The sequence below is a fragment of the Anser cygnoides genome, chromosome 3 (genome assembly GCF_040182565.1).
Source record: "Anser cygnoides isolate HZ-2024a breed goose chromosome 3, Taihu_goose_T2T_genome, whole genome shotgun sequence".
In the NCBI taxonomy this organism is placed as follows: Eukaryota; Metazoa; Chordata; class Aves; order Anseriformes; family Anatidae; genus Anser; species Anser cygnoides.
The window spans coordinates 19,709,823-19,737,356 of record NC_089875.1 but is presented as its reverse complement, the minus strand read 5'-3'; the positions used below and the strand labels follow the sequence as shown (position 1 = coordinate 19,737,356).

At 42.9% G+C, this 27,534-nt stretch overlaps 1 protein-coding gene across 2 annotated transcripts; it reads right to left on the bottom strand.

The window, feature by feature from the left end:
- Window positions 1-8: 8 nt before the first annotated feature.
- ATF3 (activating transcription factor 3) lies at window positions 9-26,780 on the bottom strand. 2 transcript variants are annotated; one of them, XM_066993639.1, is made up of 4 exons: window positions 26,647-26,780; window positions 4,567-4,810; window positions 3,915-4,022; window positions 9-2,939 (listed from the first exon to the last, which is right to left on the bottom strand). In XM_066993639.1, the coding sequence occupies exons 2-4, from the start codon at window positions 4,804-4,806 to the stop codon at window positions 2,742-2,744; spliced, it is 546 nt and encodes a 181-aa protein (XP_066849740.1). In that variant the 5' UTR covers window positions 4,807-4,810; window positions 26,647-26,780; the 3' UTR covers window positions 9-2,741. The 2 variants fall into 2 exon arrangements, with proteins under 2 accessions (XP_066849740.1, XP_047913728.1); XM_048057771.2 differs by lacking the exon at window positions 26,647-26,780 and adding an exon at window positions 9,112-9,248.
- Between the last annotated feature and the right edge of the window lie 754 nt (window positions 26,781-27,534).

The following is a 27,534-nucleotide window of genomic DNA, read 5'->3' as shown; positions in this document are numbered from 1 at the left end:
CGAGTAAATATATATTAATTATTTTTTATTAAAGTATCAAAACAAACTTGAGAATAGAAAACAAACCACTTTTAATGCATTTTAAAGGTTCTCCTGAATAAAGTATACTTTTAGAAAACTCATGCAACATACTGCTCCTGTCTAGCTGTTTAAATACGCTTTCATGGGCATAGTCAAATTACCTTGAGTACCATCATTTCTACAGTAGCGTGCAGGAGCACGCATGCACACACACACATACACACAGTAGAAAGCAGCTGTGTCTACACAAAGAAATAAAAATAGATTATCTTCTGACAATAGTAGTGGTACCATATTAACATTTGGCATGCTAAGTACATAACATCAAGCAACATAAGCATGACGCCTGCGTCAAAAGTGATACAGTTAAAAGCAACCATACAAATTCCCTAAAGGAGAGACACAAATTCTGTCATCATATTCTAGTCTCTGTGATAACACTTTATAACAGTACAGGAGGCAAACTCTTGTCTGCTGGTATTTGATGCGCTGAAGGCAAAGCCGAGGTGTACGATACCACAATGACGCCTCAGTTTTGTACTCCCATACAGAAGTCAAATACCAATGAAAATCGTTTGGCGAGTTTACTGTTAACACACTTCATGTAAATCTATTGTCTGACAAACAACTGGCCCAACTCCCCATGAAACTTTCCCTCTGAGCCAGTGAAATCACAGCAGAGGCTCCAAACTCTGCCTACAGGACATTAAAAAAACTCTCATTGAAGTCAATGGCAGCTCCTTCCAACATACAGAAAGAAAATGGATTCTCAGGACAGAATCAGACTAGTGTGTTGTCTTTTTAATACATTCACTTTTCAGATACATGAAGTACATATCTTTTAAACACGATATAGGACATTACAATATATCCAGATCTTAGGAAAACGTACTAAGAAGTTCTGTTGCAGAATATAAAGATCATATAAGGATCAGGTATGATATCTGATACACTCAGCCTGGACTTGTAGAGTAAGAAACTTGTGGCTGAAGTATCTTTAAGTTTAGCCTTTAGAATAAAACCACAATTTCAACACTGCATAACTGGTGTAAAATATTATGTACTGTAAGCTCCATTATTATTGTCTGCTTCATTTAAATTGTGACATTGAGCAGCTAGACACCACTGAACAAGATACAGAATTTTGGGAGGTATAATCTCTGTACCCAATCATTCAAGATACTCAGGACCTCATCTGTGGAGATGATGAAGGATAAGTGTTTTAAGTAGTGGTGTCTCAAATACAACTAGTGAAGTTTAGGAATATATAATATTAAACACCAAGAGATAAAAGTAAAAAGACAGCACAACACTTGTGTTTTCAGTTTTATCTTGCTTGCAGTATTTATTTACTTTACTCATTATGATATTAGTGATAAATAAGGATAATATTTTCTTTTACAAAAAAAAAAAGAGATATATTTCATAGGATTAAACAATCTGAGAATTTCACAGAAACATCAGACTTTAAACACTCGTAGCTCCAACTGTTTTGTCCAGCAGCTCTTCTACCAGTTCAAAAACATCTAAGGTTAGTATTTAATAAAAAATAAGAACAGTTACTCACTACATCAAAACTCTTGTCTGCTTTAGATTCTAAGTAATACTTTTGATTGACTGTAGTTGCCACCCCAATGTAAAATAAAAGTAGCTGCAATCATAATTTTTCCCTCTGAGTCATCTGGCAAAAGGAAGTAATCCTGACAAGGATGCAAAAAGCTTTGTCAAGGCCTTATGCCTGTAAGAACTATCTGTATAACCAGACCTACTAAAAGCCATGGAACCTCTTCTGTGAGTGAGGGTTAAGGCTTGTAGGATTAGATCCTAGACAAAAATATATATATATATATTTTTAACTTTTCATGATTCATGAGCCTGCGATTCAGTCCTGCAGTTCTGTGCTTGGGCAAAACCCATATCAAAATCCCTTCATAATTAGTTTCCTCTTTCCAGTGGGTCCAATTCACCCAGTCACAAAATACTCTCCTGACATGCAAAGAAAAATTACAGTCCCCAAAGGATGGTAGGTGGGGTTCCAACTCATAAAATATGAACTTAGCTACATGGAATTTTGCAAGAAACATTTCTTTGTCACACCTACTAGACTTGTCAAATTCAGTCTCTGAGATGAGTCATAGAAAAAAGCCACACAAGTGTTGTGAAAAAAAATTACAAAGCTTAATTGGAACTAAAGGCTTTTTGTGTGTTTGTGTGTGTGTGTGTATTAGGTTAGAATGCAATATTATATATCAGTGCACTCTGCCAGAAACCATCCTCCTGGAAACTGCAAAACTTTAAAAATACTCTCAGTCTGCTTTCCCTACCAGCCACAAGGAAAGTAGTGTCCGTCCAGCACAGCTGTCTGTACCATGTGCATCATCGGCAGTCATAGTGTCCTAGCACAAACGTCGTGAGTGCAGATACTGTATACTAGCAGAGAGCTAAATCTTCTGAAGCTGTTGTCTGTAGCTCCTAGGAACAGCAAGTATGACAGGTGCAAAACCTATATTTGAGGCAGAAGGCTCTTCAATTTGACTGAGACCATATCTTCCAAGGGGGAAGAATCACTGTCAAGCCAAAATGATTCTTTCCACTCAAGAAAGCAATCTGCCCTTCCTAAAGGCTCTTGACTAATAGAATCCTACACATTAAGTCAGATCCTCCGTGGATTCTGGTAGCTGTTAAAAACATACTACGTATTTCCATCTTTGCCATATCACTTAACCTTGTAATGTTCCTTCTTTGATCTGTTGAATAAAAAGATTCCTTTCATCTTCAGGTGTCCTTCCATTTTGCGCCCGAACTATACAAGTGGGTCTGTGAAGATTTAGCATGTATATCAAATGCTGCTTCTCATTCTTTAGCTCTTCAATCTGGGCTTTTAATTCCGCATTGATAGTTTCCAGCTTTTCTGATTCCTAGTCAAAAAGTACAGACACAACTATTAGACTGAGCATTTCACATAGTTAATTATCTAATAGTTGCAGGTTTTTTTTATTGCTGGGAAAGTATATGACTAGCTGAGAAAGAAATGACATGCTCTTACTGTCCTGTAGCGGTGAAACTATACATCCCCCAGTTGATAATAGTTTAAAAAACAGATTGTCAGTTGCCTTCAGTGGCCTTTAGAGAAGTGTAATGAACATCGAAAAGCCAAATTCAGATTCACATTCACTTACAATGGCAGGCATCCAAAGTAATGTTTCTATCTTCTGTAAAATTATTCTGAACTTTTTGATTCAACACTTGACCCCAAATTATCAATGTCACTTACTAACTCCCTGGTACATCATGTCACGTAGCTGTAAACCTATGTTAAGCTAGCAAAGTAAGAACATAGATTTTTTTCTGAACCCCTGGATACAGAAGAGAAGACAGGCCCAATGCTGCTGCAATATAGTTTTATATCATGGCAGATCGGGTGAAGGCACTACTAGGGTCTTAGGATAGAGAACTCAGGGCTAAGCTACTGTGTCACTCTTTTCCCAAGGAAGTCAGAGATTACTTGGGGTGTTTCTAGGCTGTTGGTCTCCACAAGGGATATTATACGAAATGAGATTTTAATTCTTCTGGTGTTCAGTTTGCATGTTCAAATTATTATTATCCCCATACACAAGAAAATGGTCACTGAAACGGTAATCTCTTTTCACTTTTACCATGCTTTCACTTTGTCCCAGTTTTAACCAGGTTTGATTTCAATATATAGTATATTCAGTTTTTATAAGTAATTCTTTGAAGGTTTTACAGAGTTTTTGGTGACATCTTTCTGTATTTCCTACTAGGAGAGTACTCCTGTAATATGTTTCTATTCAGGATGACAGATTAAAAAAAAAAATCATCCTGTTATTGGCATGATGACAGATTATAAAAATAAAATAAAGCCAGGCACTTACTTTCTGCAAACATTCTGTTTTTTCCTTCTTTTTGTTTCGGCACTTTGCAGCAGCAATTTTGTTCCTTTCCCTTCTTCGCTTTTTCCTTTCATCCTCTTCAGGAGAAAACTATCCCATAAAGAAAGATACACGCAAAACATGAGCCTCAGGAGGCTCAGACCCAGGCGTAGCTATTTCCCTAACTTCATCTATTTCTTCACTTTGCAATAGGAATGTTTTTCTTTGAGACTGTTGTCTTAAATTAAAAATCTGGTGGCTAGGACACGGCACAGCCGTGTCGTCCTCAGTGTAGCCCACACAGGGCCCACCCGACTGTCCTCACTGAAAGGGAGCCGCAGTCGCCTTACTCCAAGTGCAGCCACACACAGACAGGGAAACCAGATTTAGCGCTTGCTAATCTGTAACATTGTCCTTAGCTCATAATTAAAAATAAAATATTAAGCTATAGGCTTCAACAGAAATGAGAAATACCGTAGGAATTTCCCATAAGCACAGAACAGAAAACCAAGCAACAGGCTTAAAAGGATCAAATAAACTAACATGTTTAGATGGTGGAGAGGGTTGTTTGTATTTGACATAATTACTCCTCTTCTGGTGAAATTTGCTTAGAGACCCAACCATTCACACTGAAATGCTGTATAAAGAGCCGTACCTCTGTTTTCATGACTGATGTTTCAATTGGCCTTTCAGAAACAGTCACCGTATCCAATGTGGAAGACATTCTGTGGGACTGACGTTTATTTTGGATGGCAAATCTCAGTTCCTCTTTCACCAGTGGGGTTAAATTTGTGAAATCATCAAACCCCAGTGACCCTGCAGGGGACAAAGTGGGAACAATTGCCGAGGCGCTGACTTCTAATGCAGATACCTGGCCTGAGTGTTGGACCATCATTTTGCTGAAAGGTAAAAAGAGATAACAAGAACAGTCTTTCAACAACTTCAGAGAGGCAAACAATATCTCCTAGAGGTATATTTCATACTGTGAAATAGTACTGTATTTCTTGCATTGCTTCAGCCCACATTCCACATGAACCCCAGTCACTCACTAGAGTCAAGCAATTAGGAGTTTGGTCATTAGTACAACCTTCTGCTTTAGAGTAACTTCAAGAGGTATTTTAAAATAATAATCATAGCAATAACATTAACACATCACAAAATTTCTAGATCTTTCTGAAAATTAACGTGGAGAAAAATTGTGTACATGTAGATGTAATGCCAAGTTCAAAATAGAGAATGTGTGGCAAATGAGAATAGAGTCAATAGGAACAAAAAGAGAATAAGGAACAAAAATCAGAAAGCAAATATTATTACTGTTTAAAGCACAGAAGGAGTATTTCCATCCTCACATCTATACCACCGCAAAATTGCAGCTTGAAATGGACAGAGCATACGTTTCTCTCAGCTACATTTAGGTAAGGCTTACAGTTCTACCAGAAGCTGAAATTTGCTTACCAAAATAGAATGAGCACAAAATGCTCATCATGCTTGGCTTTAGACAAATATATTAATACCTGGTTATAAACTCCTGAAGAACAGTTCACAATAAGAGCTGTCAGAAAGGTGGAAATCTATACGTGCTCTGGTGCTTCCAAGCACAAACTGAATTGGAGGGAAGGAGTCACAAAAAACGTGATCCCATTTGTTTCATTCCTTCACCCTTGTAAAATCTGAAACTGTCCTCATCTGCCCTCAACAAGAGGTTTTAAATTCTTCAATATTTATGGTCAGACCTCCTGCTGTTACAAAAGAGTGTAACTGCAGAGACTTCAGTGGAATTACACTAATGGACACCCATGGAGGAACTTCATTTCTTGTAGTTTTCCCAAGGAAACGAATGTATTTGACAGTGCTCTCTACTTTCCCCTTTTTAGTCATTGTCATTAATTTTTAGCCAATTTTGGAAGCAGGAGAGAGGCCCCCTATATGCTTTGTGAAAAATGGTGACCCCAGTGAGGGAGAAATAGGCAAAACTCAGCAGCCAGCCATCCAAACACCACGGGCAACCTAGCTAGCAGATGCACACAGCTTTGCACAACATGAACCATCTCTCACTCAGAAGAGGTGAGATAAGAGGTCTGGAAGAAAGCTGACCTTTTTTTTTTTGTGGGTGGCCCAAGGGCCAAAAGCTGCAAATCCATAGGAAAACAGATTGTATTACCTCCCTTATCCATAAAGCAACTTTTGTTAATTGGATTTTACTATATTGCTTTTTCTGCTTTCCTTGGTGTGTGGGTTTTAGGTTGTTTGTTTTTATATCTATAGGGTAATTACAGTATGTGTTATCTCTTCTTGATTAGAACTGTAAGAATTATAACGAAGTCAATTGCAATTAACTTAATGCAGGTAAGCAAATAGTTGCCTCGGGGTAGGGCAATGTGGGTAAGTTAAATTTCCACATGGGCAACCCGAAATTGTACAGTTCCCCGTAAGCTACCTCTGTGACCCGGCAAGAAATGTTCGGGGTCACGTGCCTTGACAAGAAGATAGATTTCGCTCAGAGATATCTAAAAATACACTGCAAATCCACCCTGGTACAAATTAGAGTAGAATTTGCCTCATCACTAAACGAGGTAAACATAAAATCTGAGGGCAGAGAACTGCCAGTTTGCAGAAAACTACGTGTCCAGCTGCAGAGGTTTCCTCGCTTTCAGTCTCAGTGACCACAGAATGGCCAAAGATTTCCCAGGTCCTAAGGGTGAAATCCTGGCCCCACTGAAATCCAGAAGAGTTTTTCTGTTGACCTCAGTGGGGCCAGGATTTCACCCATAGCTATTAAAGATGAGGAAATTATTTGGAACAATTTGTTATTCAGAAAGACCTTGGGAAATTTATGTAATTCTCTTCAGAAAGCCCCTGCTCATGAGTCACGTTTGAAGTACTGATACAGTTTAATCCTATAATCTCAGAAAGATAGCAGTTACTCTTTCCCAAGTCAGAAACAGCGCTATAGTTTCCATCTAAACTCCTCCCAGCGTTAATTATAATTTATCAACATTCATCCATTTGACTCGTTTAAACGGGCCGATTCTGGATGACACCAAACCCCTCATCGCTAGCACGAGCTTCAGCCCTGTTCACCGACCGTCAATCTCCTTGGCTCCTGCTGATGGCTTCATTCGACAAAGTTAATTTTGTGTAATTCAATCAAACCAGGAGTCTTAAATTAGCAATGAACCCACTTCTCCAGCGTACAAAATAATTAATTGGGCTAAGCATTTCCCAGAGCTGGTGGTTTGTTCATTTACTTTTCAGCTTAGGTCAACTTTTAATTAAAGTCAGCGGTAGCACCAGAGGAACCCAAGAATGTCCATGCTTTAGTTACATCTCTGAGCAATTGTGTTAACCCTGTATTTCTGTTAGTGCTGAGTGTCCCACGAGCACCAGCAAGACCCTGCTACAGTGTACTCAGGTACACTGCTCGGTCTGCCACTAGTTTAGAAAAAGGGAAGGGGATGGTGGCCACCGGTAGGGGAAGCCCAAGGAGGGAAGTGTCCTTGACTATAGAAACTTGCTGCTGTCCTGCCTGACCAGCTCACTGACCTTCCAGACATCCTGAAAGGCATCTCCACGTACTCGGACATCCGGGAAGGGAGGGCCTACCAGGGGGCTGAGGCTGGCCTGAGGGTTTCAGCCATGAGCCAAGTTTGGCAGAGCTGTGGCAGTGAGTTTGTGCCCTGGGGCTCTTTGGGGCAGGGCTCCAGCACTGGAAGGTCCCAGGCCATGGGACTTGAGATCGTCAGGATCCACCACGGTACAGATATCAAAAATATTCAGCCTCGTGTCAAAGCTATGTGGTGAGTTAGGCAGGTTCCCTTTTCATAACGACAAGGCAGATGTTGTCCAGTTTTGGAGGAACAGGTCTCCTTTTCGAAATGTTTTACAAGAACAAAAATTAGAGTTTGCTATTAGAACAGGCAGCAGCTTGCCCTTCCTTTTCCCCCATTTTTGCCCCAATCCTACCTCTGTCAGCTCTTGAGAGCAGTGTGCCGTTTTTTTTTCTGGGTTTGTAAAGCAGTAAGAGTATCTAGCCCTAAACTGCAATTACATCTGGGCTTCCTGATACTATCTGTTTACTTCGTTAGCCCATGCACATGGACGGCGGCTCCAGGCTATTTTGAGTACTTCTGAAGTTACTGAAATTGAAGGTGCTGAACATTTCACGGACCTGACCCATAAAGGCACAGCTTGTTCCCGGTGTGAATTAACACTTCATTGCTTTCTCCTCACTTTCAGAGCTCTCCAGGAGAGAACAGCTTCTCTGTTCCCAGTGCCCTCCAAACTCAGGTGGGCTCAAAACACTGTGTTCCCCCCTGCTTTTTGCTTGTTCTTTTGTGGGTGACTCTTCCCACCCACGTCAAACTTTTACATCTCGCCTACCGGTACTTTCATTTCGGGACCCGGCTCCTAGCTGTGCACTTCCACCGGTGAAGCGCAATCTTGCTTAACCCCAGTATTAAAACCGACTGCTTCGAGTCTTTCCTTTCCTGCTCAGCTGCAGCTGGCTGACTGCGCCTCTCGGTTCTGTTTCTTTGCATGAATTCCTTTTCCTTTGGTGCTGATGCAACTAAACCCCGCTAACCATTGAGGTTAATCTTAAACAGCATTAAGAGCAATTACAGTTCACAACCTCCGTGCACGCCGCTTGACCTTAAGCTCCCTGACATCCCCCATCACTCCCGCCTCATTTTCGGCCGCCTTCCGGCGGCCCGAGCGCCGGTAACCGGGAGGAAAACGCGTTTCCGACAGGGAAACTCCTTCACTCTGCCCCCTGCGCCGTTGTGCCGTGCCCGGCCGGGTTGCCCAACAGCTCCCCAGCCGAGCTCCTGCCCGTCGGGGCGGCGGGACGCGGCGGAAAGCGAGCCCCCCTATCCGTCCGTCCGTCCGTCCGTCCGTCCGTCCGTCCCCCGGCTCCCACCCGCCCCCCGGGGGTCCCCCCTGCTGCCTCCGCCGCCCTTCGGGGGGAGCTCGGTGCCCGGCCAGCCGGCATCCCCCCGCCGCCCCCCGGCACTGCCCGGCCCGGGGTGGTGGGGGGGGGTTCCCCATACTCGGGGCTCAGCCGGGAGGGGTCCCCACGATGGGGGCTCGGCCGGGGACGGGGGATCCCCGGGGGCTCCGGGCAGCGCCGGGCGCGGAGCCGGCTCAAAGCCTCCCCCCCACCCCGGCACGGCGGCTGCCGGTCCCCCCTCCGCTGCCCTACCTTCCTCGGGCTGCCTCCCCGGTGCCGGTGGTGGCGGTGGTGCCGGTGGTGCCGGTGCCGCTCGGCCGTCGGCAGAGCAGCGCCCGCTGCGCGCTCCCCGCGCCTCTGCCTGTGGCCGCGGTTGCATCACCCCCCTTATATAGCCGAGCGGGCAGCGCTGGTATTTACTCTGGCGGCGAGTCCCGGGCTGATGTCATGCTATTAATAGCCTCCCCGAGAGAGATGGGCGGCCGCCGGGGGGGCGGCGGGGCCCGCGGCGCTGATGCAAGGCTTCCCCGGCACCGCGATCCGCGGGGGGGCGCGACCACGCCGGCCGGGACGGGACCCCCGGCAGCCGCACAGCCGGGGGGACCCCGCAGGGACCCCGCAGGGACACCGCTGGGACCCCAGAAGGACCCCCGAGGGAGCCCCGAGGGAGCTCGGAGGGACACCGGCGAGACCCCCGAGGGACCCCCGACGGGCGCGGGGGGAGCAGCCGCCGGCCCCGGCCCCCCTCTGTGCTCCCTTCCTCCCTCCTTTTTTCATCTTAGCCCGGACTTTGGGGAAAAAAAAAAATTAAAAAACTAAAATGAAAGTGGGGCTTCGGGACTTGGGGAAAATAAATAAATATATATATATATATATAACAAAGTCCTTTCCGTATCTCGGAAACGGTAAACGTAAGTGAACACCGTGTGGTTTCCGACAGGACTGGAAAACGTGGTTCTTCCTTACATAAAAAGTTGTTTAACGCCCCCCCTCCGCCCCCCCCCAGCATACGTGCTCCCGCCGTGCTGCTTGAGATGACAGCTAGAAGTTGGCTTTACACGCTGAAGAGGAAGACTTTGGGTTTTACCCTGAAGGAAACAGGAAGGACCCAGTTAATGAAATTACAGAAAGCTAAAAAAAAAAATAATTAAAAAAACCCTTCTCTTAAGAGACAACAGCACACGATGTCGTTGTGATTCCAGGGAAAACCAGAGTCCCCATAGGAGACAGGGACATATGGTGGTGGCTGTGGTGAAGGGGGTTTTGTTTTGTTCTTTTTTGTTTCCATCGCTTCCTGGCTTGTGCAATGACAGGACTCGCCTCCTAACGGCCCCCAAAGCGCTAGAAAATAGATGTGTCAAAAAAGCACTTACCCAAAGCTGGAGGAGCTCACGGGGAGCTTCGCTCAGCGTTACCCAACGCACTGCCGCTCCATGCCCAACGCATACAAACCCGTCCTTCTGACAGCCTTCGGGTCTCCCCGCTCAGCACGCCAAGAGCCTGGGGACGTCCCGACGCCACCAATAAACCCATTCACGTCCTATAGGCATACCCCGATCGAGTGCCCCAACCAGTTAGTTAATTTCATCGTGTTCACGTGGCTGTATTGTGATAATTGGGGCTGTGTCTCAAGTGGTGTTTTCTGGGATGAATTAATTGCTTGGAGCATTTCATCAAGGACATTGATTTCTTGTACTGGTTTGAAAGTCAGACTGGCTGCATCTCACCTCTGTGTGCTTGTGCCCCCGCATGGGTGTGTGCATATGTGTATATATATATTTATATATATATGTAGAAATGTGCACATCACCCACACAGGAATTGTAGTCTCAGCTTTTTAAATATCGCAGTGCTAGCGTGCTCAACTTTGCAAACATAGGGCTCCTATTTTACATTTAATTGTCTGCTTTACGTAAAGAGAAGAAAGAAAGAAAAGAAAGAGAGAAAGAAAGAGAGAAAGAGAGAAAGAGAGAGAGAAAAGAAAGAAAGAAAGAAAGAAAGAAAGAAAGAAAGAAAGAAAGAAAGAAAGAAAGAAAGAAAGAAAGAGAAAGAAAGAAAGAAAGAAAGAAAGAAAGAAAGAAAAAGAGAAAGAAAGAAAGAGAAGGAAAGAAAGAAAGAGAAGGAAAGAAAGAAAAAGACTCTGTTGGGAAAGGGACTAACGCTGTCAGCTTTTCCCCTGCAGCAGGTACAGTTGTTCCCTGCTCTCAAACAATTACGTGCACTTTGCAGACGGCAGGAGTAAGCTCCCCTGACCCACCTGGCAGCTCTCTGCACAACGCCTGCAAGCTGCAGGCTTCTCTTGCTGGAGGCTCATGGGCTCACATATAGATAAATCAATCCTAGCTCTTTCAAAACACGTTTATTGTCTTATCTTTATTCATCTACGTAAATCAATGTCAGAAACAATGCCAGGCAAAGCCTTTGCTCTTCGGTGGGGTTTAGAGCAAGTTTTACGTTTCAGCTTGGTGCAGTCTGAGAAGTTCTTCCTACTTCAGAGGCGTAATTCTATAATTCATGCCGTGTTCAGAAACAGCTGGCATCGTTTTTCTCAAGCCTAGAAGAAAAAAAAAAATATCCCTCTCGAGCTGAGGCCAAATGTGGAAAATTTCTTCCCAAAAGATAATTGGTTGGAAAGTTCTGAGCATGAAGTTATTGTGGAAACGTGTTAGCAACATCAGTTTTAGTGGTCATGACCAGGTGCCTGCTGTAATTCTGACAGAGATTTAGCAACTGCCCGTTCTTATTTAACTAGCTGTGCCATAAGTGGAAATTTATTTGGAGTATTTTCTGCTAAGTAGAGCTATGTCACAGAATAATGGGGGTGGAAAAAAGCAGTTCCCAATGCGGTTAGAGGCACCTTTGAAATCTAAGTATTGCTATTCGGTTGTTTAAAGGTCGCTGACATTTACTCAATGATCACAACACTTCACCAAGTGGACAGATGATAATTTTGTTTTGAAATCGGGCTATATTATACAAAACTAGAGCCGATGGTTTTGTTTGCTACACACTGCCTCTTCCCTGCTGCTGGTACCACTACTGAGGGTGAGCCACGCTTGGTGCTAAAACTTGACAGCAAAACAGTTGTGTTAATTCTTGAACTGCGTCTGAAGTGAGGGAGCTCCTCCCTGCTAAGCAAACAGAGGGATTGTTCCCGGGCGCATTTAAGATTAGGCCACTGAAACGTGTCCTGGCTTGAAACTCTTCCGTGAAAAAAAGAAAATGAAATCACAGTGAAAAAGAAACTGGGCTCCTTTGTGTCACACAGGTTTTATCCTGCTCCTCTTCAAAAACGAATCTAACTTGGTCTCAGTAAAGACACAGGATCAGAGTTCAGTTAAAAAAATATATAATAATATTAATTACAAATAATATCAGGAAGTTAAAGTAAACAGCAGTATGGCCACCAGATGCTCTGATGTTCTCTGCCAGTTTCATTTTCCAGCATCTCATATCTTTAATTTGTCTCCCTCCAAACCTTTACCAGTCCTTTTCATTCTTCTGCCACTGTCAGAGACTTCAGGGGCCAATCCCACTGAAACAACAGTCATTTCACAAGATTGAAATTCACGTTAACTATTTCTGCTTTCCCTTAAGCCAGGTACAGCAGCTCATCGCCATCACACACTGACATTTACTGGGTCTTTCTCCCCCTGGAGAGACATTAGACTGAGTAACACCCGTGGTGCTGTCCTTGCAGCCCTCAGGAAATCTCCAGTGCAGAGGAAAGAATTATTTCCTTTACCTTTTCCCAACCAAATCCTGCCTCCACATCCCTTCACACTACATCATATGATGTGGGTATTCGAATAAATCTAAACTATGGCTGTCTCCGTGCTAAGCAGAGCTAGAGTTGTTGCCATACAGAGCAAAAGACTTACATCCTTACAGCAAAAGCTTTCTGCTGCCTCCTGTCTTAAAATTTATAGAACTGGAGGACGTCAGTCAGAATAAAACAGATCCACGTGTCCCATCCAGATCTTATGGTGTTTTACGATCTTGCAGTTCCATTAAACCCTACTTGGTCTGGTTAAAATACGAGATGCAAATAAATAAAATGTGCAGTGATATCTTGAGTAAAACCCATCTCTCTATGTGCTTTGTGGTTTTCATCGCATGAAGTCTTGAAATTAGTGTAAACCTGATGGGTCCGATTTCTCCCTTCATGGCATATATCTGAGAAAGAGCTTTCCTGAACTTTTTGACTGTTCACAAAAAGTTTTTTTTTTTTTTTTTGTGATGAGAATTAGCATTCACCATGGACTTTTTTATTTTTCATTTTTTTGCTGTGTGGTACAATTTAATATGGTAAGACTCCTCTGTTACCCAAAACATGCACTATTTTTGAGATAGTTTTCACATTGAATTGGACTAACAACAGAGCTGAAACTTGAGACATTTTTTCCCATGCTTTATATTGCTACTGCTTGGACTAAGGGACCAAACTGCAGCAGGGGTAGCATCAGCCGTTCCCAGCCAGTCCAGGGATTTTCAGCTGCAGTCTGGGGACCCCTTGGGGATCTGTGGGCTACATCCAAGAGTTTCCTCAAAAAGTGACTGAAAAAAAAAAGGAAAAAAAGCCCAAACCAGCAAGGATAAAATTCACTACAGAAGGTTTGGATTTCTACCAGGGTAAGAGGTCCAAAAATTGAAATGAGTTAAAAACCATGGAGGTAGAGGACAGTTTCTCCAATAGGTTGTATGGCAAATGATGGTACTGTCTTATATTTAATACCACCCAGGTGGATGGGTGTTTGTCTTGTAGTGGGAAATTAGCTGCTAATAACTGCACAATTTTTACTTCTTGTATTCTTTAACACTGAAGACAAAATTCATTTGCTCCTTGCTTTTCTCTCCTCAGCTTACATTTCTTTTGTTTTCTTGCTGCCTGTTTCCATCACCACTTGATATTTCCTCTAAATATATTTATTCTCTGTTGTGGTTTTTTTTTTTTTTTGGTCTCCTTTTGGATACTCCTGTTTCTTACACTCTTTTGCGTTGTTTCAACAGCAGCCCCCTTTCCCATTTCCTTAAACCAGCAGCTTCTCCTTTCCTTTTGCCACTTCCCTGCTTCTCTTCCTCTCACTTCTCTCTTTTCCTTCCCCGTATCCCTGGATTCTGTCATCTCCCTTTCCCTTCCCCTTTTCCAGAGATTTTCTCCTGTTGGTCCTTCTGCTTTTGCCTTGGCAGCTTCCTAAGCTTAAATGAGTCATTTTGATTTTCTCTTTCACTTTCTGTCATTTTGGTTTTTTGTTTCTCCACTGATAAGATAGAGCCAGTGATAATTAAATTACCAGAGGGTGCAACAATTGCCATGAACGTTAATGCCCCAAACTACCATGAACTTTCACGGAACTTTAGTAAAACAGATGCTCCAGAATGGTGTCGGTCATTACCAAATGCTGTGCTCTGGGAGTGTCTGGGGACAAGTTTTGCAGATATCCCTTCTCTCCAGCTGAGACCGAGCACAGGCTCTAGCTCAGACAAGTGTATCTGTAGCTCCCTTTTGCTGAAGACTTTCAAGGTGTTTTTATCAGGTGGACTTTGTACAGGAGCTGGCTCAGCACAATAGCCTGCAATTACATTCTTCAATCTATTTAGATACATCCAGGTAGCAACCAACATAGAAAAGACATCCCACATTTGAGAGCCCACATATGAAAGAATCGCATCTTAAAACACACTGAATAAAGCAGAATCACTAGCTCTACAGAACAAGCGAAATAACAGGTGAGATATATTGATTGCTCTCCAGGTGAGTGTAAACCATGTCTTCTTTACTGTGCCCTTGCTGTCCCATCCAGTTTACATCAATAAAAGTTCTGTCTCCTTGGATCCTCCCCTGCACCTTCCCCTCCCCATCCCTTCCACCTTGTAAACACACGCCAGGTTTTTGTTTGAGAGACCAGTTAGAGATTCACGCTGAACTTCTGTACGTGTAAAAAAATGTCAACCGATTAAAGTACTGAAGACCTGATCTAACTGTTACTGAAGTCAATGGAAAGATTCCCATTGACTTCAGTGAGAGATAAATTTAGCTCCAAGTGACTAAGAAAAATCAGCACTTAGTCACACTGGATCTTAGCGTACTAAACTCTGCTATTGAAATGCTTAAAAGTAATGCTCAGAAACTATTTGCTGAAGACTTGTATGTCACTTTAGTGGACTAATGTAATTATGGTTTATGTTCTCACAGTACAGCAGGTATACACAGAGAGTGAGAGAAAGAGAGCACAAGAATATCTGTATTTTTACTGTGATGAGTTACAAATATTTCAGATAAGTTATGGAATCATCATGCTGCTTCACACAAATAGACACACACTATAAAAATTACCTGTTTGTGTGGATTGCACTTGGGACTGTACATGTATAAAGAATATTTTGGGACTCAGTGTCATTAATGATACTTATAATAGCACTTTTCATCTGCCTGGTAAATATGTAATATGCAACTGACTGTAATAATGACAAATACACATATCTAATTATTAAACATTCATTTCATTCATTTAATTAACATATTTACACTTCAAACAAGAACAATATGTGACAGATTTGCAATCTCCAGTAGATTCAAAATCAAGGCTGCCATTGCAGCTTTCCCTCTGCTTATCTTTTGTCCTCTCACCTACTTTACACGTGACTTGCCATGAGAAGAACACATGAATGATCTTAACTTTCAACCTCTTATCTTTGCTGTTTCATTTTTTGGCATCGGCCGCACGGTAACTCGCCCAGATAATAAGAACAAAGTGTAAGTAAAATGAAACCAAGAGTAGCCCGCAGTTTTAAAATGAGGCTGCCTTTATTGCAAGCACTGGAGCTCGCTCCTAGCCCGAACCCTGACCCTGCTCTGTGGGCACGGGAGGCTGTGCGAGGCCACCTCCACAGCCTGTCACTGCATCCAGCCGGGATGCCCACGGGGCCACCAGTCCATCAGGGGATGCCGCCCGCTGCTGGGTAGGGCCCGGATTTTGTCAAGTGGCTCTCTGAAGCAAAATGATTACACGGAGGGAAGCGCAGACTCCGGGATGCCCTTTGTCCTGGGGCATGTCCTCGCCATGAGGCTGTAAAGTCGGGCACCACCTGGTTTGGTGCCTAACTGGCTCGTAGACTCATGACAGGACAGCTTCAGGAGCTGGGAGTAAGATTCCCCAAACAGCGCGGCTTATCGTTTTGTGGTTAGATCGTTTCTACTCAGAGAGAGGGGGCACGAATTTCATCCCTCTTAGCGAGAGGTGAGAACCACACTCAGATCTCACCCTCCAGACCAAGGCTCTCACTGATGAGGTTTTAATAAAAAACTAACTCAGTCCCTGAATGAGTCAGAGCTCAAAAGGGGATTCTGGGGCCATGAGTGCCCCGATCGCAGCGATGCCGAACTTCGAGCTGTGCGCTAGGCAGTACGTGAGAGAGCTGGGATTTCAGACACCGCCGGGCTGAGGTATTTCTGGTCGGCTCTCGGGGGCACCGGTGGCCCTGAATCCCAGGCTGTAGGACCGTACTCACATTTACTGCACAGGGAACTCAAGTGCACAGATGGGGTTTCCTGCCCCATCTCTTCCAGCCAAGCGTGGTTACATTCTTTTTCATCATGCCCAGCTTCCTTCTGTGACACCTGTCTTTCGCCCTTCTACGTTGGAAGTAATTATTAACAGGGCAGATTAGGACAGTGCTGCTCACTGACCTGGGAGTCAGGAAGTGAGGGGGTCCTTCCTATTCCCTGTCTTTGGGATTTCGGATAACTTCATTGCCTTCCTTTGGTTCTGCTTTCCAGACTGCTGAAATGGATAATGGCATTTGCATTCTAGGGTGAAGTAGCTGAGAGTCACGAATGGACATCATAGATGAGGCTGATGGACTTTATTTTTATGTCTAATTTTAATTAGCACTTCAATGTGCCATCAGACCTCGGTCTTTTGTTGCTGGACGTTCTCTAGAGGCATTATTATCTATTCTTACTGTGTGTAGCAGCAGCATTTAACAGCGATAAAGATTCTGGGTGTGTTCCTGTCGCAAGTGAGAGTTTTTTATAGAGCTCTAAAAAGGACAACAATCTTTCAACCATCAAATTGAAGCCCAGATCCAGCACAGTAATTAAATACATGGCTGAACAGGCCCTGTCCAAAAGCTCTGCTTAACCTAGGAGTTGCTGTTTAGTGAAGACCTAGGATAGCCTTTATAAATGATATGACTTATTCCTACAGTAATACATTTTGTCCAACACCTGTGGGATGACAACATTTGACCAGGTATAATGTTGTGGTCTTTTATCAAGGTCATTATTTTGGCCATTTTCTTGTATGTATGGGCAGATCAATTCATTTACAGGTCTTTGTGTAAGTATAGTAATTTCTATTATTCTTCTAAAACCAAAAAGATATAAAATCTGAGGAGATGCTGAACTATTAAAATAAACAGAAAACGAATAACTTTAAAGAGCCATAGAGGACTAAAGCAGAATGTTTTGTCCACCTGTTAACACCAAACTCTGGATGACTAGTGGATATTAGAGGAGTGCCTTGTTACTCATAAATAAGTTGTGCTATATTGTATAACCATCTCTAAGGTAAATTTTCTTTTCATTATTCATTTTCACTCTAATACGTCTGGGATGTAGCAAACCATTTAAAATTACTCTTTCAGAAAGTTATTTAGAATTAAACACTTCCTGCACTTAAATATGAATGCAGAGGATCAGTATCCGTCCGTTTGCACGCACAGTCCCACACGCTCAGATAAACTCCCGTGTATCTGAAGCCACGGCTTTGCTGACTGAAGCCTTCTTGGAAGCTTTCCACTCTGAAGTGCGTCTTACTGCAGTAGCAGGAATAGCTAATGCGTGTCGCGTATAAGCAATGATGACTGGTAAGAAAAGCTTTTTCTGGTACTTTAATGATGACTTGGAAGAGTTTTCATCCCTGTATCTGTGCTCAGCTTGTCATTTACTGACAGGAAATGCCTTTCCCATCAGGCATTTTTACTGCTACACATTGTGAAAATGTAAAATATAAAGAAGGAAAATAAAGGGATCATCTCTGCTTTATTTGTACAAATTAAATTCCCACTGCAGCAAATAAGAAAGAGCAGTAAAAGTAAGAATAGGACTGGACCCCAGGCACTGGTTGAGGGACTACAGAGGCCAGAACTGGGAGGTAGGAGAGCTGTTGCATACAAACAGGTTTTGCAAACTAAAGGAAAAGAGGAGAAAACCAAAAAACTTCAACAGGGCAACTGCAGGACAAAAAGATTTTTTTTCTTTGGTTGGTTCTGATCAGTACTGTATGAGTTACTATTTATTGTTAATGGGTTATTTTGTCTTCTGTGGAACCATCTCAGGCTTTTTACAGCTTATAAGCAAATGTAAGAACGTGGCATACTTAGAAATCTGACAGAGTTATTAAACTATTTTAAAGGAATGAGATGAAGTGGCTGATTTTCTAAGTTATGTATTCTTTTAAACTAGATAATCTGTGCCTTATAACTTTACTGTATTTTTTGTATGTCAGTGCTCCATGGGACTATTCAAATCATAATTTGTACAAGCACGTGTAAAAAGACCTAGCTTATGCTGTAGTTTCAAGGACCAGGAAAATCAAAGAAAATCCTACCTAACAGAGCTGAAGCTGAATATAAGTTAGTGCATGCGAGAGCATTTTGTTAGTGCTTTCTGGAGGAAGAAAGCTGTCCTGTGAAAGTAATCTCTAACAGGTACACACGTAGCTAGTTAGAATAGACTTTTTTATTCTAGGACTTATCACGACCTTTAAGAACCAGTGTAGGAGTTTTCTTCTCTGATACAACTCCTGTGAAGTTCAGTGCAAGGTCAGCCCCAATTAATTTTGCAAGACTGGAACTGCACTGGGAGAGGGCTGCTTTTCCAGAATTGCTGATTATCAGGTCAGGAGTCTGCTTGCTTTTGCAGATAACTATTGAAGGATTTTTATAGATTCTTTACACAAGAGCATACATGCTAGTTTAAAACCGTAAGGACCCACTTAACCAAAACCACTATGCTCCCCTTCTATGTAGAAAATAGACTGTGATGTGCAATCAGCCATCAATCACCATGACAGAGAGAGTAAAGATATAAAAACAAAATACTTATGGAAAGAGCTGTTAGGAGTATTCAGCAGATTTCACTGCGACATTCCCTGTGTTCTATACAGGAATTCAATACTCTATTGCTCCACATTAAGGGAAGGATCTACCATTTTCAAGGGCTCAGTTTCCCATAAAGGGAAAGTGTAGTTCTAGTATATTTAAATTTATCAATTCTTCCCATAAGTGAAAGCCGACCAAAGTAAAACGTGGTTTACCATCCCATTTTAATGATGCAGATGCCTGTTATATTCCGGAGAGGAAAGCAGTTTCCTTACCACTGCAGAGTTATTTCTTGCCCTTGCATAACGCAAGGTGTTCCCCCGTATCAGAAACGTTGTGAAATGTTTCGTTAGCACACTTCCAAATGACAGCCGTGTTGTGGCATGGGCAGATATCGGGCAACCCACGGCTCAGCCTGGCCTTCCAACCTGGATTTATAGCCTTGCTTCAGTTTTGCTCAAGTTGAGATTGCAGGATCAGTCCTACGACTTGTTTGGAAATCATAAATTAGGCTTAAATGCTTCCTGGCTTTGGCAAGGCTGCATCTTTTACTGCCATTTATACATTACTTCACTTTAACCAGGTAGATAAATCATCAGCTTCTTGGCTGCAGCTGAAACTAGAGGTATGAGATTACCGAAAAGCCATGAACTACCCCCAGACAGAAACTGGCATAGCTGCTCTCATTTCATCACCCAAAGATTTAGCTTGGGATGGTTTAGTTTCATGTTGTTTTTTTTTTTTTATGATGTTTTATTTTGTTTTTTAAAGTGTATGCATGAAGTAAAGAGAGTATCCAAAGTGGCAGGCAAAATTTAAATGTCAGTCGTTTTGTTTTTTTTACAGCTGATTTGCAATTTGTGCGAAAGCGGGTGTTTGGGCTTCGAAGTTTTCTCAACAGTTTCTTTACTAGCCTGTGCAATCTCTTGAACTCAGGCTGTAAATCAGCCATGTCTTAGGCTGAGAGTGCTGGAAATGAAAAAAGGCTTTCAAAGCAAGTGTGATGTGCACACTGTTTTCTTTGCAGGGTGCATGGGGGAGGTTAAATGTACTCAAACTTGGTTTTTGGTTTACAATTATTACAGGTCACAATAATATATTTTTTTTTCATGGATGCCGTGTATCTTTAAAATATCCATGCAGACATCTAAGCATTTGTAGGTTTCATCACCAACTAGGATATATTTTTATACGCTGCCCTTTTTCCTTTCTAAAATGCCCATTGCCCATGTTGTAAAAGCAGCATTCCTGGCTGCAGCCCGGCTCCTAGGGAGGTGACTGGCAAGTGGAAAGAGTGGGCGGCCAGACCAGGGCTGCTTCCGTATTTTTCAGTACAGTCTTGGTTTATTCTTTTTCTGTTGAAAGATTATGCCGTTGAGAGCAGTATTTTATCCAGGACCATTTTAGGATTCTTCCTTTACTTCCCAGGTTTTCTATTACATTGGTTGCCCCGATGTTTTAGACACAGCCACGAAGGGAGTGAAGAGGCTGCACGCTCCCGCAGTTTCTTCCCCGTCATGTTCCTGCCACACGTATCAGCATGACAAAGCCGTGGCCCTCCTCTCAAAACCCATTCTTGTGAACTGCGTATCAGGAGAACTTTAACATCCTTTGACTCCCCTACATAATCTATTCCTTAAATCGTACTTACTTTTAAATGTGCCTGTCCCAAATGGACTGCTTACCAAACCGGGGGCGGATGCTATAATCACCCTTTTTCTATCACCCCGGTCCAAGACCTGTCCGTGTCTCTCAGCTCCTGTTACATGTCTCCCAGAGCTCAACAGAAAGGCTGTTGGGTGAAATTCAGTGGCCTGCAACACACACGAGATCCGACCGAATGAACTAATGGTCATCAGCTATTACCATCGTGGTGACTGTTAGCACTATGATCACCTACCAGCGCAGTCACCACCTATTTCCCCTTTTGCTTGGTACAAGAGTCTTTATCCTCAGCTCTTTCTCTCAGTTCATTTCGGTCCTAAGTCTCCTTTCACCGCCCAGCCTGACTTCACCGACTTCAGTTTGGCCGTACTTCATCTGCGCCAAGGAGAAGAGAATTGAGCCTCGAGGCCAACTTCTCAAAGACCTAACGTCCTAAGAGCCATTTACATCTCTACAATAAGACACCTAAATATCTCACAAAGTATGAGAATCCTAAGTATTCTCTCTGGGCTATCCCTCTGTCTACTACAACATTGATTATTTTAGGACGTTGCACGTATATCTTTTTTCTAACTGCAGTCTGCACGGCCACATTTCCATCGATGTAAGCATTAAACTGGCAGCAGGGTTAGAGCAGGCACTAATTATATTACAGTCTAGTAGGGAAACAGATTGTGTCAAGTGAGAGGTCAGCAACATATTTTTGGAGCACACCTCAAAGTTCACCCTGAACACAACCTTCCCTTTTACTAGAACATTTATAGTTTGTTTGGTTTAAATTGGAAATAGCCTTTCCGAGGGTTTCTCCTGAGAGGCTTTTCGGACAAATGAGCCCCCAGAGAGTATCAGCTACAGGAGAATCGGGATCCTCTCCCCTTTCAAACTCTCCTGTGATGGCTTAGGATGGCAACTTTAAAGCGGACAAGCTGTAGTGACCTAGACAGCAAATCCCAAGCTCCAGATACCACATGTGCTGCAGTCAGCAGCCTTCACATTTCTATGCTCCTCGACATTTAATTTCTGCACGGGTGCTCAAATACCCCTGCTGCCCAGCTGGAGGTCTTCCTCAGGACTGTGTGCTATGGGTTCCTGAGATGAAACGCTCCCCTCAATCCTTCAGGATGTCTGCTTCCTGGTCACACCTATCCTATGCTGTGGGAGTGAATGGCTGCACAGGGAGCAGAGAGCATGGACTCTTCGCCTTATCTCCAGCCTGGTAGGTTGGGCAGTCTCTTAGATCAAAAGAAATACAACTGAAACTTCGAGGGGCTGAAGTCTTTCAGACAATGTAAAACTCCTCCTATATCTGTGCATAGAACGGGACCTAGAAGTTAGTTAATTGCTGTGACTGAATTTTGGGTGGCTTAGGTTTTACAGAAACTCAGGTGGCTCCTGAAGCTCTTCAATACGCTTACATTTACAGTAAGGACAGCAATTATTAACAAGGCACGAAAAACCACTTTGTTTTATCCTGTCATGATACAAGTGCACCACCACCAGGGACAAGTCTCTTTTAGAAAGCAGTGGGAAAATGTTTAGACAGGAGAAAGTCTCAACACCCCCGTAACCATCTAATTTGGACTTGTAATTTGACAGGACCATCTTGTGAACATTTTTTTATGAGTGATTTAGCAAGGTTTAGTACATCTTGTATACACAAAGCATATTTCCCTCCCAAAGTAAAATACTTCTTAGTTTTGAATTTTTCTGAAAGCAAAGTCATGTTTATATAAAAATGAACATATTAAAAAAGTCCTATCTTTTCTGAAACATGCCACCTTACTCTAAAATAACAACATCTTCTTGGTGATTCATCCCAGCTCAAGACGCTGAAGTAAGGATTCCTCCTTCCTACCAGGAAATACAGCCACTCAGGCAGGTGATCCTAGTGGCTGAGTGTTTCATTTTGTTTAGCCTGATACTCAGTTGTTCTATAAGATACTTTGCCTATAAACTATGATCAAGAGAGTCCCTTAAAATAAACACCACTGCAATTTTATTACACGAATGCATGCTTACTGGTTTTGTTTTTTTAAACCCTAAACAAGTGAAAGAATTTGAAAATCCTGACCTTGAAACACTTTCACGCATGCTTAGTTTTAATCGTGCAAGTAATCCCAGTGGGTCCAGTACTACTCATATGTTTAAATTTAAGCACAGGCATAGGTGCTAACAGGTCAGGGCTTTAATATAGAAGAAAATTCAATGTCTAGTTTTTCAGCATTAAGACTGATATGAGTTTTCTAAGAGAAGTCATTAGATGAAATAAATTATAAAAATAAATCCGTGTCTAACAAATATTTTAACTGTTATATTTATATATATTCCAAACATTTTTGTAATTGTAATTCCAAACATCCTGTTGGAAGCTCGGCTTTCCCAGAAATCATGCAGGAAGAAGGAAATCAGTGAACTCTTCACAAAATTCATATCTCTTTTCTGTTATTGAGCCTATGCACTGTACCTCTACGTCTTAAGGAGACCATTCACGCTCCAATGCCTTTCCAATGTAAGAGGTTATAGCATGGTAATAGTAAAGCTCCCTGAAGCCTTTCTGGAGTATAAGTACTAAGACTCATATGGGGGACCTGACACCCAACCCTGTGGAAGAAACCCTTAGAAGGAGGGCTAAAGGAAGAAACATAAATAAACAAATGTGAAAACTCTGTTCTACGGTGGCATTTCCCCCAGTGCAGGGGTTTCCCCTCCCTTAGCAGAAGAGTTTCAATATTTATTGACTTCAGGGAGTTTCCTGCAGCCTTGATCTCTCCACGGAGGCACTTCACCCCCCTGCCCTGCCCCACACCAAAGGCCTGGAGCCCTCCACGACCAGCTCTCATCTTTCCAGCCCGCAGGCCCCAAAAGGCCGGGTGGCTCCACGCCGAAACGGCTGCCCATCGTCCTTGCTAGCTCAGCACCTGCCAACCCGTACACATGCCCCGGGGAGCGATCGCCGCTGCAAACAAAAATATTTGCAGTTCATCCAAGGATTTCCCGGGTATTTCCTAACAGGGCTCACGCCCCCAGCACGGCTGTTTTCCTTTGCCACGGTGGTGCTCCAGCGCGAGCAGCCATGCTCCCACATCCCTTGGAGGTCGCTTGTGGTGGCCTGGCCGTCCTGCGGTGGGACGCAGCAGCCCCCTGCCCAGCCTCCCTCCAAGCCGTGGGCAAGGAACGGGATGAGATTTTTCTTTTTACTGCTGATGGCGCGGATATGCAGTCCTAATTCATCTTCTGCCGTTAATTAGGCGTAAAATAGATAGCTATTTCTAGTTTAGAAAGCATTGGGCCTTCTTGCAAGATTTCTGTGCTCTGTAAAGGCCAAAGATTTAGTTAATTTTTCTCTCATTCGGAAAACAAGCCCAATCTTGACAGATCTCTTTACTTCTATTTGCTTTCTAAAATGATAATGATTTTCTATACTGAACTACTGTCTGTGAATATCTTGTTTGTGAGCATGGCTTAAAAAACAAGCTAACAACAACAAAACCCAACCAACCAGTAAGGGCAAGCTGTGCTCACAAGATTTTATCAGTTACTTCCAGCAAACGCCCCTCATTGCCCATTTCACTCTGCTATTTTAAGTTAATTTGCAAAGCTTCGATAAGGAACAAAGGTTAAAAACTTGGAATTTGAACAGGTTATATGGCGCTGCAGAATGTTAAATAAACGTTACAAATAAATGCTAGTTTCTCCATGAAGGAAAAAGGCAGACAGCGGCGGGGGGCATGGCGTGCAGCTGCCCTAAAAATCATGGTAAGAATACAACTCCTCAGGAGCCAGGTAGCAAAGCAGGAACTGGAAGCACAGAGCATTGCAGAGATACTGCTTCCAAGAGTGCATGATTAGGGGACTCCAGGTAGGTACTGAGCTGAGCACAACTGTTTTGCGAACACGTCCTATTATCATAAGGAAATACACGACACAAACCTATAATACGTGAACCTGCTCTGGGAATTACAGAGTATGTTTTCGCAATCTGAGCTGCAAGATGAGTTTTGGTAGTTAGGAATATTGGTAACTAAAAGCAGTGAAAAAAAATGTGAACCCACCTGACAGATCCACACAGTGGCATATCAAGCTATAGTGGTTGGTATCTGTAGTCATAAAACTACAGGATTGGATGAGCTTAGAGCAAATAAGAGTAATTTTATGACTACAAAGTTGTGCTACAGAAAATTATTTCTTTTGATGGCACTTGGATCATTCTGTGCGCGTGTTTGCTTTGGTTTCTGCTTGGTAATTTTACCAACATGTTAAATCCATTCATGCTGCTCACTGTAATAGCAGTTGCCATTCACGGTCACCTAAGCAGAGCATACCATAAATCTCCTAGCAAGTCGGAAGCAAGGAAGCTGAAGGAACAGAACTAGGGCTTGCCCATGGTCATGCAGTATGAAAACCATCGCAAAGAAAACTGAAATCACAGAATCACAGCATCAGCAGGGACCTCTGAATATCACCCAGTCCAGCCCCCCCGGCCAAGCAGGATCACCTAGAGCACATTGCACAGGATGGATCCAGGCGGGTTTTGGGTATCTCCAGAGAAGGAGACCCCATGGCCTCTCTGGGCTGCCTGTCCCAGTGCTCTGTCACCCTCCCAGTAAAGAAGTGCTCCCTGATATTGAGCCAGAACCTCCTGTGCTTCAGTTTGTGCCCGGTGCCTCTTGTCCTGTCACTGGGCACAACTGAAAAGAGACCGGCTCCATCCTCTCGACACCCTCCCCTCAGATATTTATATAAATTAATGAGGTCTCCAAGTCTTACTCTCCTGGTAAACAGCAAGGTAGCACTGTCAATGCAAGTTACTGTGACAAACCTTTCCTCTCCTCCACCCTTCCCCAGCCAGGTACAACTGTTTTCTTTTAACCAGTTCTGGTACTCATCCAGCTCTAAGAGTCACTGATGGTAATTCAAGCATGGCAAGTGTCTGGTCTCAGCAGTTTTCCATGTGAATTAAAATAGAGGATGTGATTGGAGTTTTTTCTGAATCCCTGGGATAAGTCTCTTGGAAAACATACTTTCTACCAACAGTTCTGCTACCAGCACATATTGTTTGTATTTCACTCTCCTTCCCACTATGGCATTTTACAGGAAAGTTGTTGACTGATTATTTTCACTTCTAGTACTCTATGAAGTTGTAGCTAATGTACATTGATCTTTCGAAATTGGACTTCTACCTTCCCAGGCCAGTCCTCAGAGAAACCAAGTGTCCTCAGCTCTTATGAAACCAGTGAAGCTGTGGGTACTTGGTACATTGCTGAATAAGGCCTCACCTGAAGGACACCCAGGCAAAGTAGACAAATGTCTAAATAGCAAATGCCCCGGTTTCATTCAAAAAGATAAAGTCAGAAAAAAAATAACCTGTTTCTCAAACTATTCAAAAAAAAAAAACTTCAGAATTTAGTCAATTCTGTAAATTGCATAGAATCATAAATGTTGGAAAAGCCCTCCAAGATCATCCAGTCCAACCATCCCCCTACCACCAATGTCACCCACTAAACCATGTCCCTAAGCACCACATCCAACCTTTTCTCACCAGGGACGGTGACTCCATGTAACACTTAAAACAAATAATCACCACTAAGATTTTAATTCATTTTTATATATTTTTTTCTTCTGGCTTATACGTTTTACAGATACCTCTTCTGGTATTTATACAGAATATATTCATTGTAAGTTTTCTCTGTACCATTATCACTATCCTTCAGCCATTTTTATTAGAAAGGAAAGAAATTTCATCATGGTAACAGTACTCAACTTTGCCTTATTCTTATGGTTTTTCTTTTTTTCAAGTTTTTCACAGACACAAGGTTCAAAATATTTGAAAGATGACCTCATAGTTTTTGTTGTTGTTTCGTTTTGATTCTGTTTTCCTGGCTGAGAGGATGCGTGTCACTTGCATTTTGAAATGAACCCTGGTAAATACAGCCACTTCTTTAACATACCACTGCTCTCCTCTGAGCACGACTTTTCGATAAATAAGCAAGTGGGAAGAAAACTATGAAGACTTACGTGAACTACCCACGGGCTCAGTCTTATCCCCGCTACAGTGCAGTGCTGGTTCTGGATCCTTCTTCACAGCACACAAGCTAGCTCCTGGTGGTACACCAGCTCCGAATGAGGATAACTGTGCTATAAGACTTTTTAATTCCCCCAACTTACTTCAGCTGTTATCAGCAGCTGGTTACTTCAGCTAGCTGATATGCCTCGGTGTCTTGTAAACATTCTCTCTAGTATTGTGCATTACTCATAGTTTGAAAATCACTTTGACTCCTGTAACGTAATTATGTTAATGTCAAATGAGTCACAGAGAAACAGAAAACCTGCATCAGAGCTGCACCTTAGTGCCAGTTTCTGAATGCTCCTGTTGGCACGGGGGAAGTAGGTTAGAGGGTTCAGGGGGAAAAACAACTTTCATTTAACAAGTGATGTGAAATTGTGATAATGACTCATAAGGAAGCTTCCGTGACAATCAAATTCGGATTCGCCGAAACACAGAATCGGCGAGAGAACAGGCTGCCTGGTTATTTATAAGAGCGAGAATGAAAAATACCGACTTTTTAAAGGACTACTTTCACAGGAAAACTTCACAGCTATCTTTTGTGCATAAACAGCTTTTGACATTTGTTCTCGAGTCCCAACTGCGGCAAGCGCTTTATGTAAATTTACATCTTTATTAGACGACATTCAGGAGTCGATTGGCTCTGATGTTTGATTCGTTTTACATCTTCATGGGGGCAGCTAATGGGGTGATGGTGCAGAGCAGCCCCCAGCTCACCTCTGGACGGGAACACACGGAGCTGGAAGCTCCCTGACCAGCTGCTGCTTCCGTAACCTCTCGCCCCGGCCTCCAGCGGCTGAGGGGAAGCCGGAGGCAGAACTTTATTTAAAAAAAATTAA